The 12,419-nt window shown below is 31.9% G+C and overlaps 1 protein-coding gene, 1 long non-coding RNA gene and 1 pseudogene across 2 annotated transcripts; 2 read left to right on the forward strand and 1 right to left on the reverse strand.

Moving 5' to 3' along the window:
* The first annotated feature begins 859 nt into the window (after window positions 1-859).
* Window positions 860-1,508, forward strand: LOC114074327. Its single transcript, XR_003574689.1, has 2 exons — window positions 860-1,016; window positions 1,220-1,508. It is a non-coding gene; the product is annotated as an uncharacterized LOC114074327 (long non-coding RNA).
* Window positions 1,509-3,814: 2,306 nt separating this feature from the next.
* Window positions 3,815-5,777, reverse strand: LOC107032441 (F-box/kelch-repeat protein At3g23880-like). Its single transcript, XM_015234044.2, has one exon. It carries the CDS (start codon window positions 5,681-5,683, stop codon window positions 4,475-4,477), a length of 1,209 nt encoding a protein of 402 aa, XP_015089530.1. The 5' UTR covers window positions 5,684-5,777; the 3' UTR covers window positions 3,815-4,474.
* Window positions 5,778-8,384: 2,607 nt separating this feature from the next.
* Window positions 8,385-11,577, forward strand: LOC107001819 (annotated as a pseudogene).
* The last annotated feature ends 842 nt before the right edge of the window (window positions 11,578-12,419 follow it).

Genomic DNA, 12,419 nt, shown 5'->3' on the forward strand with positions numbered 1-12,419 from the left:
TAGTGTCACGACCCGCCAGATACCCCGGCAGATCGCGACCCGTCCAGGCAGCCAGCAGCAGGCGCAAGGGGCAGACTGCCCAAGCAGGCCAGCAGGCAAGGGGGCAGGCAGCAGTTGGAGGGGCAGCCGTTACAACAGTTTCGGCAGTTTCAGCCGTTTCAGCTGTTACAGCCGTTACAGCCGTTACAGCTGTTACAGCAATTAATGGGCGGCAGTTTCAAGCCTTGGGGAGGCTTGGCAAAACGTGGGGCAGACTAGTCAAGGCTAGGAGTCCATTTTTGGAAGACTTAGAAGCATGTCTTGTGGGCATGGACTTAGGGGCTTGTATATAGTGTAGCATTTATTTACTCTTAGTGTTTAGAGTAGTATAAATAGGTAGTCATTGTATTTGTAATACATCCACCAACATATGAATACAAGTCTTTCTTCCAAAATTGTCTTTTGTCTTTCTTCTTGATTTCTCTTAGCGATCCAAATTGTGAGAGGCTTACTTGAGTTTGCGAGATACGTGAAAGACTCGTGAGCAAACCGTCAAGTGCCGCACGGAGTCTTGTCTAGATCGAAAAGTCCGTGACACTAGGCTCAAATAAATCTGATCCACACTGAATTTCATGCATCTATATTGGGCCCTCTCATGGGCTTTTAATAGGAAATAAAATATTGGGACATTTTTAGTTAAAATAACAACACTTTAAATATTTGTTTAAAACATTATAATGACAATATTTTTAAAAATAGTTTGTATTCACATTTGTTATTTTTGGGATTTCCTTGTATTAATAAAAGATATCACAATTGGACCAATCTCTAACCAATAATAAATTTAAAATAAAAAATAAATACAATATTCTCTCTTCATCTTGTTTCTCCTCTTTTCATGTCATTCTCTAAAAAAAATTCTCACCTTTCAAGTTCCTAGTTTTTCTTTATTCTTCAAACAAAAGTTATTCAAAATTTGATTCTTCAACAAAATCTATACATTAATTCAAGGATTTTTTTGGTTGATAAACAATCAGGTATACATTATTTCGTCAAATTTTGAATCTGGTTAAGGTAATTTATATTAGATTTTTAGATTTCTTTTAATTTATTTTCAATGTCACCAATTATATTTCGCATTGTTCATGTTATAAATTTTTCGTCATTATTCTCGATTTTTATGCAAGTTTGTTTACATTTTCAATTAACTTTTTTGAAGATTTTTACTCCAAAAATGTAGGCTCTGCGATTAAAATGGCTCAAGAGAGGAGATCTAAGTTTCTTCATGATTTTATCCGCATTCAAGTTCAAGATAGCAATGTCAGGGTAAGCACACTATTAATAAATAATTAAAAGAATTGAGTGCAGAAGATTTCAAAAAATGAAGAAGAACAATTTCCCATTAGTTTGTTTTGTATTTATAATTTATTTTAGAATTTTGTATTATTTCTCAATTTGTATTCAAACCATTATTATGTATGCTTTCAATATTTGCATTCATTCAAAATCTCATGTTGTATAGTCATGAATCTTGTATTTTATTCTTAATTTGTATTTATCATAACGCTATGCTAACTAGTTGTGTATTTTATTTATAGGAAGAACAACTTTTTATTAGTTTGTTTTGTTTTTATAGTTTTTTTTTTTCTTTAGAATTTTTTATCATTTTTCAATTCGTATTCAAACCAATATGTATGCTAATATTTTTATTTATTTAAAATCTCACGTTGCATAGTTTATGAATCTTTTATTTGTTCCTAATTTATATTCATTTCAAAGGTATACCAACTAGTTATATATTTTATTTAAGAACGATTACAACAAATATTCATTTATTGCTTTTAGTATTATTTTTACTTTTCCATCATATTATTTTTGTATTTATATATCATTATACAAAATAAAATATAACAATTAGAATGAATACAAATACAAATAATATACCGATTGGAATGAATACGACTTAGGAAAAGAAACATAATTTTGAAGAGAAAAATAAATACACAATGAAAAAAATACATGAACACAAATATTTTTATATTAAATAACTATAGATTCATTTGACATACGTATTGGAATGTATACGAACTAATAAATATATACTATACAAAATAAAACATGAAAACTAGAATGAATACAAATAATGATCTTTAGAAAAAAGGAAGAGACCACCTATTTTAGGTCTCATAATCTTCTTGTAAAGAAAGTAATGAAGATTTTGAAATATTTCCCTCCCTTGATTTTCTCTAGGTTGTTATTTCTTAATTATATTATGTTAAGTTAAATAAAGAAAAAAAATACATAAATCAACTCATAACAAATTAAAATATTGTCATTTTTAACAAATATTAAAAGTATTGCTAAGGGATCCTATTAAATGTCAAAATATTGTTATTTTGCAAAATTTCCCAAAAATATTTTGATGAAGGAAAAACAAGTTCCTTTCTCTATGTGAATCTAAATTCAAAGACGTACCTAAAATCTCTAATATTTAGATATACCACTAAGAAAAATAGGGAAATAATGTATCAAGAGGAAATTTTAGAAACTCAACACTCAACTACAACGTTTAGCTTTCTTATGACATGGGTATCATCAAATAATATCTCAAGTTTTAAAATTTATATACATAAATATCTGATTTTGCGGAGAAATCATGAATTCATGTACCCCATTTTAGCATGTAATTTGCTCCTATGTTGATGATAATCAAGCTAAAGAAGAAATAGTCTAAGTAAAAGTAATTGAATTTGTTTAAAATACTAGATTTGACAATTACTCTTTGTGGTATTATATTAAGGTGTACGCAAATATACTACAATTAAGTTTGAAATTAAATTCTATTTTATTAGGTTAAAGTTTATAACTAATCGCAGGATAGTTTTTTTATTTCAAAATATGGAGTTATTTTATTTGGAAGGTGTTATCCAATCCACATTATGGAGGTGGAATAATTAATCTAGGCATTATAATTTCAAGACTGTAATTTTGCGATAAGTTTGTCAGCAAACCAAACAATGCCAATTATAAAGAATCGTAGGGTATAGGATAAAATTATTATTAAAAAACAATGTTAGGATGGGGAGGAGAAGCTTTTTTTTTTTTTTTATATATATATATACCTTAGCTATTTTAAACTTAAAATATGGAGCGCAAGAAAAAAAACCCAAAACAATTTAGTAAGAATAGGATGGAGATGAAACTTTAAAGTTGAAATAAATGTACCAAAACATCTACATAAAAGCAGACGTACATAATCAAAAATCAAAATTGAAAGATGACAATTGAAGCTTGCAAATTACTTCTAAAAAAAAGATCTCCCAACTCTAATTAGCCAATAACACAAATAAAATTTATAATTGAGAGACAGATTGAGATTTGAGTGAATATGTACGAGGGTAATTAAATTGTTTGTGAATTAGTGAGAAATAGAAGAAAATGATCAATATTTATAGGGGGTAGGGTAGGGGATGTTTTGGGGAGGGGAGGTTGTTTCTAGCAGTTGGTGCCCCCCACCCAATCCCCCTACGGTTCCCAACGACTAGCAACTTTTTGAATAAATAAATAAATAAAAATTTTCTATTCCGAAATACTTTTTCCTAAAAGTTTGATCAAACACCTCAACTCTATGACTTTCAGCTTTCAAAAAGCTTTGGCCAAACAAGTGCTAAGCCCAGATCGCAGCAAGAGCTTAACAAATATCACAAGTACATCTAAGAACAATGTATATTAAAGACCAACATAAACTAGATACTACTTATGATAAATAGTATGATGGAGGGAAGCCCAAAATAAACAGTACCGTACATGACCAAATGTTATTTGACAAACCATGAAAATCTCAAGAAGCCCTATGTCTTGTATATAGTTTAAAAGACACACACACGATTAGGATGTCCATCAGTGATGATAACATCTGTTCTGCTAAAAAAGGTATAGACACTGTTTGCAGCTCTATTCAGCATACAATAAAAAGAACTTGGAAAGTAACATGAGGAACCTCTCAAATTCGGAGTCTATTTCTCTCCTCCATTTCCCCATTATCTATAGTCTCACTTCACTCGTCATTACAAGTAGAATAGAACTGAGGGAGTACAAATTGCCACTAATTAGAAACAAGATACTGTAAAAGAATTTTGCTATAGAGAGTAATCAAAGAAGCCTACGAGATAAAACAACAGCCCAGTGAAGGACCTCGGTGTTATTGGTGCATTCACCTGCCGCGAGTTCCTGTTGTTCTTTATTTACTATGTCCAGAGGTGTAAAGTTCCCTTAAACACTGCTCAACAAGAGCGGAAATGTCCAGTTCCATTTCGTTTGAAGTTAGAGACAAAACTATTGTTTCATGAGAGTAGTGCATATAGAAAAAATGACTAACTAGAACCCACACAATCTGGTTTGAAGATATCTTTTACATATGCATTGTCTAGCTCTATATCTGAAATAACAAACAGAATTTCACAGCAAAAAAAGTAACCTTACCAGTTATTTGTTACTAGACTGCCTTAATTTTGAGCTTTTTCACGCATTGTTTCTGTATCGGTCTTAGCCCTTCTGTAGAAAGAGGAGAAATTAGGCTTTCAATGTAGATTTCCCCTATTTGCCACTCACTATAGTTGATAACCTTTGGATATTTGAAGGAGTCATCCTTTGGATTGTATAGGATGAACATTGATCCGTACCCAACCAAAACATCACCATTATTTGACAAGAAAACGGATGGAAAATATAGATATCTCTCGAGTTTTGGATAGGTGACGGTGCACATCTTTGTCCAAGATTCCTTAATTCCATAATCTTTCATAACCCAAACATCTACGCCAATCGCCAGATGATGAGAGAACCCACAAAGATCATTTCCAAACACTCCCAAGTCTGAAATACTTTCTTTTCCTCCATAGCAGGGCTCCTCCACCTTTCCCCAGTTCTCATCAGCTAAACTAAAAGAAACAATGCCCCCACCCTTACACACAGATTGATCAAAAGAATGAGTAGTCCAATGAAGTTTACCATTCACAAATACACTCCGTCTACTGAAACACATCCCGCCATGTGAATAATGAATCATTCTCCAAGAATCACCCTTTAAACTATATATTTTGAAGTCAATATGAAGCGATCTTCCATAAATACAAAAAATACCCACTATCTTATAATCATCATGGAGCTCATCATACCCAAAACCATACATACAGGCATCATATCTAAATTTAGGTCTAGAATTAGACAATTTCTTGTACTTCCTAATAGATGGATTCCATAGAAACAAATGTTTTGGTGAGTGATACCCATGGACAAGACAAATCAATCCATTAACAGAACCCACAGGCGAAAATCCTTCGTCATATTCGACTTTCATGGGATAATTGAAGTCAGATAGCTCAATAACAGGGTTACAAAATAAAGAGCTAAAAGAACATTCCCTAAGTCTGTAGCAATGCATACTAAACCCTAGCATAAGCCTGTGGTGTCTCTGATCCTTGTTGTTATACACCGTAAGATGGGTGTTGATAAATTCCGGGCTAGAGATCAAAGAAAGCCAAGATTTCGAAACAGACCTGAATTTCAAAAGGGATTTCACTGGTAGCCTTGATATGATTTCAGTGATGAGCTCTTCTGGCAAGATTGATGGAAATTCAACACATTTTGTGAGTTTCTCCCGTTTTGGGTGTCGATGGAACCTTTCTTCTACTTCAGATTCCATTTTTGGAATGAAATTCTTCGAGGAAGACGGCCGCTTTTGATATGATAAACTTATTCTCACACTTGTTTGGATACTTGTTACCTTTTAGAGAAAATAAAAACTAGTCCCTTTTAATAACTATTTAAAAACTTGGTAACTTTGTTCCATTAACTATATACTTAATACAGTCCTTTAATTATTTAAAAAATTATTAGTTTTGATCTTTTAACTATATACTTAATAGTTTTAGTCGCTTAACTATTAGATTATTGATTTTACTCTTTTAAATATTTAAAAACTTATCAGGTTTGATCTTTTTTTATTCATTTATAGAAATATTTGTTAAATTAAATATTTAACCCATTTTTAAAGTTATTTCTCTTTTTCTGCCCTTCTTTTTCTTCAAACTACTGTTATAAAAAGAACAATAACGTCTACGATTTAAAATATAATTAATGAGGAAACAAAATATAAGTCCTAATTTTAATCAATGGAGGACAAAATTAATCATATAATTGTTGTTAATGACTTGAAGTCGCACTTGAATATTTTAACTTGTGTGGATTTTATTTAAGTTACTCAAATTCTTTACGTAAAATAAAATGAATCGAATAATAAAATCGATCTATTTAAAAATAATTAATCTTTTTTACATATATATCATTTTATAAATTTTAATTTCTGAAAAATTAAACAAATTCCGCTCAATGAAGTCGTTGGAGTACAAACTTTGAATTTAACGAAAAATTGTATTCTTTTTATAATGAAATTTAGTGTATTCAAATCATTAATAGTAACAAATATGTTTCATTTTATCCTCTGTTAAATAAAAAATGACTTATATTTTCTTTGCTCGTGAATTTTATTTTGAATCGTTAAGGTTAAGGTTCTTCGCATAAGGTTAATTTGAAGAAAATGAAGCAAAGAGAGAGAAACAATAGAAAAAATTGCTAAAATATTTAATTTATCGAGAAATGGATTCCGTTAATATAAGCCTAAGCTATTTATATTTGAAAATGAAAAAAAAAACATATCTAATAAGTTTTTGAATACTTAAAGAACTAAAATCGGTAGTTTTACAATTAAGGAACTAAAATCGATAAGTGTATAGTTAATGAAACCAAGCTGACAAGTTTTTAAATAGTTAAAGGACTATATCCGTCAAGTGTATAATTAAGAGATGATTTTACACCTACTCCTATAATTAAGGGACTATTTATGTCATTTTCTCTTACCTTTTATTGTACTCACGTCGCACTACTTTAAATGACACTTTCCGGTAAGATTTAAACATATCTATTTTTGACTGTTTGATTCTTGAAAAATAAAAATTATAACATAAATTGGGACAAAAGAAATATTTGATTGTACCGTTAGGGATTGTTTGGTAGGAATTAGGATGTATTAACATAATGCTAAATTGAGTAATGCATGGTTTAATATACATATACTCCCCTCGTTCACTTTTATTTGTCATGTGCTGATTTTCGAAAATCAATTTGACTAATTTTCAAAATTAAATTAGATTACATTAATTCGATCTTTTAAACAAAAAAAAAATTAGAAATTTAAAAACTATACGAAAAGTATCATGCATTACAATTTGAAATAGTTATATTTTGAAGTCAAAAATATTTTCAAATTATTTTAAGACAATTTTTTCTTTTTTAATAAGACATATACACACACTTTAGAAAATCATTTTAACCCCCCCCCCCCAACCCAACCCCAAAAAAATGTTCAAATTAAGGCCAAATACATAAGCAGGTCCCTAAACTTGTTAGCTCCCCCCCCTCCCCCCTCCCAAGATACCTCAACTAAGATATTTTCTTATTGAATCCTTGAACCACTAATAATTTATTACTTTTAAATATTCTTGGCTGATGTGAAACCAAATTTCAACAAATTACTTTTGGTGATTGGGCGTGTGAGATAAAACTTCCCCACGTGAAAATTTCAACCAATATACTTCAACCCAATTACACGTCAGCGCCACATTAAATTCTCAAACCTAAAAACTAATTCCCCCCCCCCCCCCAAAAAAAACACTTCTAACCCGATGCTAGACGAGAAAACCCTAACAATCACTCTTCTTTCAATGACATTTACAACTGAAATTCTCAAATTTTAAAGTGATTTCGAGTGTTTTGTTGAAGGAACCATCGAAGATTGCAGATAATTTTGGAGTTCAATCACAATTTTGGAGTTGACGAGTGTGAGGTAAGTTCATTCCCTAATTACTATGTAATTTTTATTGTTGTAGTGGTGGTGTGTTGTTAATATCTTTATTTTTTTATCGATATATAATGTGTTTTAGTATCAATTTGGTGGTGTGTTGTTAATATCTTGAAAAAGCTAGGTTTTTTTTTGTCTTTATTGCCCATAATGTGTCAGAAAATTTTGGGGCTTTTGCCTTGTTTCAGGAAATCTTATGGATGCCATTATTATAACTCGTTTTCATCATGGTGGTAAGTTTATTCAGGACAAAAATGAAATTACTTATAAAGGAAAAAATGAGGTGGAGTATGTTAATATCAACAAGGACCACTTCTCAATAATCGAATTACTTTTTTACACTAAACAATTGGGTATATTACTTTTGATGGGTTCTATGTTAAAGACCCCACAAAAAATGACTTTATTGAGGTGGACACTGATTTCACTTTACTAAATCTTATCAAAGACCTAAAGGACAGTTACTTTTTAGACCTTTATGTGAAGTATGTGGTGGATTATGTATACGTGGTCACAACTGATTTGCTTTGTGGGTTTGTAGTGGAAGAAGACTTACAAGATATAAATATGACTGCAAGTGAAGGGTTGAATCATGAAGCTGAATCTGAAAATATTAATGTGGAAGTTGAGCCACAGGATATATCAGATCTAGAAGAGGAATGGACTGAATCAAATCAAGAAAGCAGTGATGACTCTCAAGAAGATGCTATTCCTGATGAGGATGACTCTAAGGTGGATGAAGAATTGAGAACTCTTAGAAATGAAAGGAGAAACAAAGCGATAAAGAAAAAACCTACTCAAACTGAGTAAATAAAGCTTGGAACAGCTGGTATTGATAGAGGTTTTGAAGACATAGGAAGAAATAAGGTTGCTAGATACACTGGAAGACTAGGGGGTGATGAGCAATATATTGATTGCTCAGATTTGGACAGTGATGATAGTAAGGATGAATTGGATCCAGATTTTGTAAAGGATGTTGATTTACCAAGAAGAAGAAAAAGTAAAAAGGTAAAATTTGATCCTAATTGTGTTCTAACTATTTTTGAGCTTGGTATAGTATTTGAAAGTTTTGAACAATTTAGAAAAGTTGTTGCAGACTATTCTTGTGAATATAAAATTAGGTTAAAGTTGAAGCCTAATGATAAAAAAAGTTTTGAGTTAAGTGTGAGGACAAAAAATGTAAATGATTTTTGTTTGCTAGTATAGATAAGGATTCTGGTGATTTTATTGTCAAAAATTATTATTATGTGCATGTATGTCCTCAATCAACTTAAAGCAACTTGTGGACATCTAAGTTTGTTGCAGAAAAGTTCAAGAATGAAATTACTTGTCAACCATATATAAGATTGTGGGAAATTCAGGAATTGGTGAGAAAAAAAATTGGGTTGTATGTTGAAAGAACTGTTTGTCATAGGGCAAAAAAGAGGTTATTAAGGACTTTTTAGGTAATTGGAAGATGAAATTTTCAAGATTGTGTGATTATGCAGACATGATTAAACATAACCCTGGTACTTCCTGTTGGCTGAGGACAGATAGAGAGTCTCAGCCAGGAAAAACTTTGTTTGTTTACTTCTATGTTTGCTTTGATGCATTGAAGAGGGGTTGGTTGGTAGGATGCAGAAAATTTATTGGTTTTGATGGATGTTTTCTAAAGGGTTCTTGCAAGGGTGAGTTGTTGGTTGCTGTTGGTAGAAATGGAAATCAACAGATGTTTCCAATTACATGAGCTGTTGTTGACACAAAGATAAAACACAGTTGAAGTTTTTTCCTGAAGTACTTGATAGAAGATCTGAACTTAGACACGGGACATGGCCTGACTGTTATGTCAGATATGTAGAAGGTTAGATGGTTTTTGTATTTTAGCTTGATCTTTTATTTTTTATTTTCTAATGGACTGAATTTTTAATGTTTGTGCTACAACTGTTTATATAGGTCCTTGTACCAGCTTTATATGAATTGCTACCAGATAGTGAGCAGAGAAGGTGTGCTAGACATATCTGGTCCAACTGGCATCAATTATGGAGTGGTGAAGAAAGAAGGAACCAGTTTTGGAGATGTGCTAAGTTAAGTTTTGAAGTGAAATTTGAAGATGAGATGGAGTAAACTCTACAAATTAGGTAATAAAATTTGTGAGAACTTGTTGCATTATGAAAAAATTACTTGGTGCAAAGCATATTTTAAAAAGCATTTTAGGTGTTACATTGTTGAAAATAATATGTGTGAAACTTTTAATTCTTGGATACTAGTTGCTAGACATAAGGCTATTATGACTATGTTAAAGGAGATTAGACACAAGATAATGAACAGAAATATTGCAATGAGGCAATTTGCTGAAACTTGAATCTCAGATATCTCTCCTATGGCTAGACTAGTGCTTGAAGAGAACAAAAATCTTTCTAGATTTTGTGAAGTTAGATTCAATGGTGATATTGGATATGAATCTTAGATTGTCAATACAAGCATATTGTTGATATAAGAAAGAAGACATGTACATGTAGAACATGGCAATTGAGAGTATAGGAAAGAGACTTTCTTGAAGGCTTATAGTCACTTTCTACCGCCAATACCAAACATGAAAATGTGGCCTCACACTAGTGGTGTAGTGATTGAACCTCCTGAACCAAAAATCATGGCTGGTAGGTCACTAAAGTGCAGAATAAAGGCAAAGAATGAGCCTAGGAAAAAGTATGAAAAGTTGTCCAAAAGAAGAGTAAGAATGACCTGCTCTTTGTGTCATCAAATAGGCCACAATAAAAAAACTTGTCCAACCATGGTAAGTTATTATTCTCTTCTAATACATCTATAATAAGCTTCAATTATTTACAATAATCAATTATTATTACTGTATTAATAGGATGGGATAGGACAACCTGGAGGCTACCCAAACAGACAACCAAGCTCAAGTTAACCACCAGTGTTTAGCCAACTATCAAGCTTAAGACAGCCACCACTTTATAGCAGACCATCAAGCAAAACTCAGACACCAGTATTCAATCATCAAGGCAGTTTTATGTGTTTTAATTCTTCAGCTGTTAGAAGATAGCAACAATCTGCTAAAAGCAGAGGCACTAGGAGAGGCACTGATAGAGGAGCTGGGAGAGGCACTAGTAAAGGCACTGGTAGAGGCATTAGAGGTGTATCAAGTCATCAACCTGATCAACCAAGGGCTGTGGAAGCTTCAATATCAACAGGAAGACAAAAGAGGACCAAGACTACAGGATTTGACATCTATACAAATGCAAGTGGTAGTCAAACCTTTATTGTCAGTGTATACATAATTTTGTTCATTTCTTACTCTACTATATAAAGTCTCATTTTAAGACACTTCTATGAAGCCTGGTACTTCCGGAGAAAGAGTTATCGCTACAAGAGTTTATAAGGATGCAACTCCAACAAATATTGATAATGGTTATACGCCTTGAGGACTCAAGTGGAATGGTGGAGATGCTATCACAGGTTCACAGTTGCAATGAATCACTCAGTCAAGGAAAAACAAACGTGGAATATCTAGTGCACAAAAGAATGCCTAATTTCTGTAGAAAGTCACTTTTTGGTTGTGTAGTCAACAACAAAAACCTGTATTGACTGCTTTGAAATGTCACTTTTTGATTGTGTAATCAGCAACAAAAACTTGTATTGAATGCTTTGAAATGTCTTTTGGTGTCTTTTAAGTACATTAACTTATTTGTGGTACTGCTTTTAATTAGTTGTCATGGATTGGTATGTTTGATTGGAGCTCACTAGAGCAAATTAATGGCATGAATGATCAATTTATACTGCTTTTGACAAATAAACTGTATCTATTCCTTCAATTAAATCATTACAATAAAAACACAAGGCATTTGCAATAGAAAAGTCGATCAAAATTGCACTAATAAAGAACACTACAATCTACCATACATACTTTTACGAAGGAATCTAGTAGAAGACAAATGAACCAACTAAGATCATTTTTTTACATAAATTCAAGTAGCCAATATCGCCCCTACGACAATGTATCATCCATACTTTTCTTGATCGATTCCTCTCCAATTTATGTGTTTTAACTATTTTCAACAAAACCCATATCACCCTCCTAGATAGAGCCGACATTTCATCATCATACCATCGGAAATATCCACATCCACATCGTGCCTATAAAATTAAAGAAAAAGTTGAATTACAAATAAGGTGATTCTTTACTTTATTGGACAATAAAAATAAATTTGAGTTACCTTTGAAGTTTTGCAAACAAGGACCCTACGTCCAGGATTGGATTGTGTCCATGAGGTCTTCATTTTCATAAGGTCCCTACATTGACATTACATATTTGCAGTTGAAGAATAAGAAATCGATGAAGAAGATAACTTCGACATTGAAACTTCATGATTAACAAGAAATTAATGAAAAAGAGATAATTTAATGAGCTAAAGAGGAGAAATAATGATGAAGAGAAACAAAAGAGGAGAATTAAGAGAAAAATGGGAGAAATTAGGGATAAAATGGGGAAGAAGACCGTTGGTGGGTGGTTCAAGATCCACAT

This window comes from Solanum pennellii, chromosome 10, assembly GCF_001406875.1.
Source record: "Solanum pennellii chromosome 10, SPENNV200".
Lineage (NCBI taxonomy): Eukaryota > Viridiplantae > Streptophyta > Magnoliopsida > Solanales > Solanaceae > Solanum > Solanum pennellii.

Excerpts from the sequence above, each read along its gene's own strand:
- LOC107032441 (XM_015234044.2), bottom strand. The coding sequence starts at position 5,683 with ATGGAATCTGAAGTAGAAGAAAGGTTCCATCGACACCCAAAACGGGAG.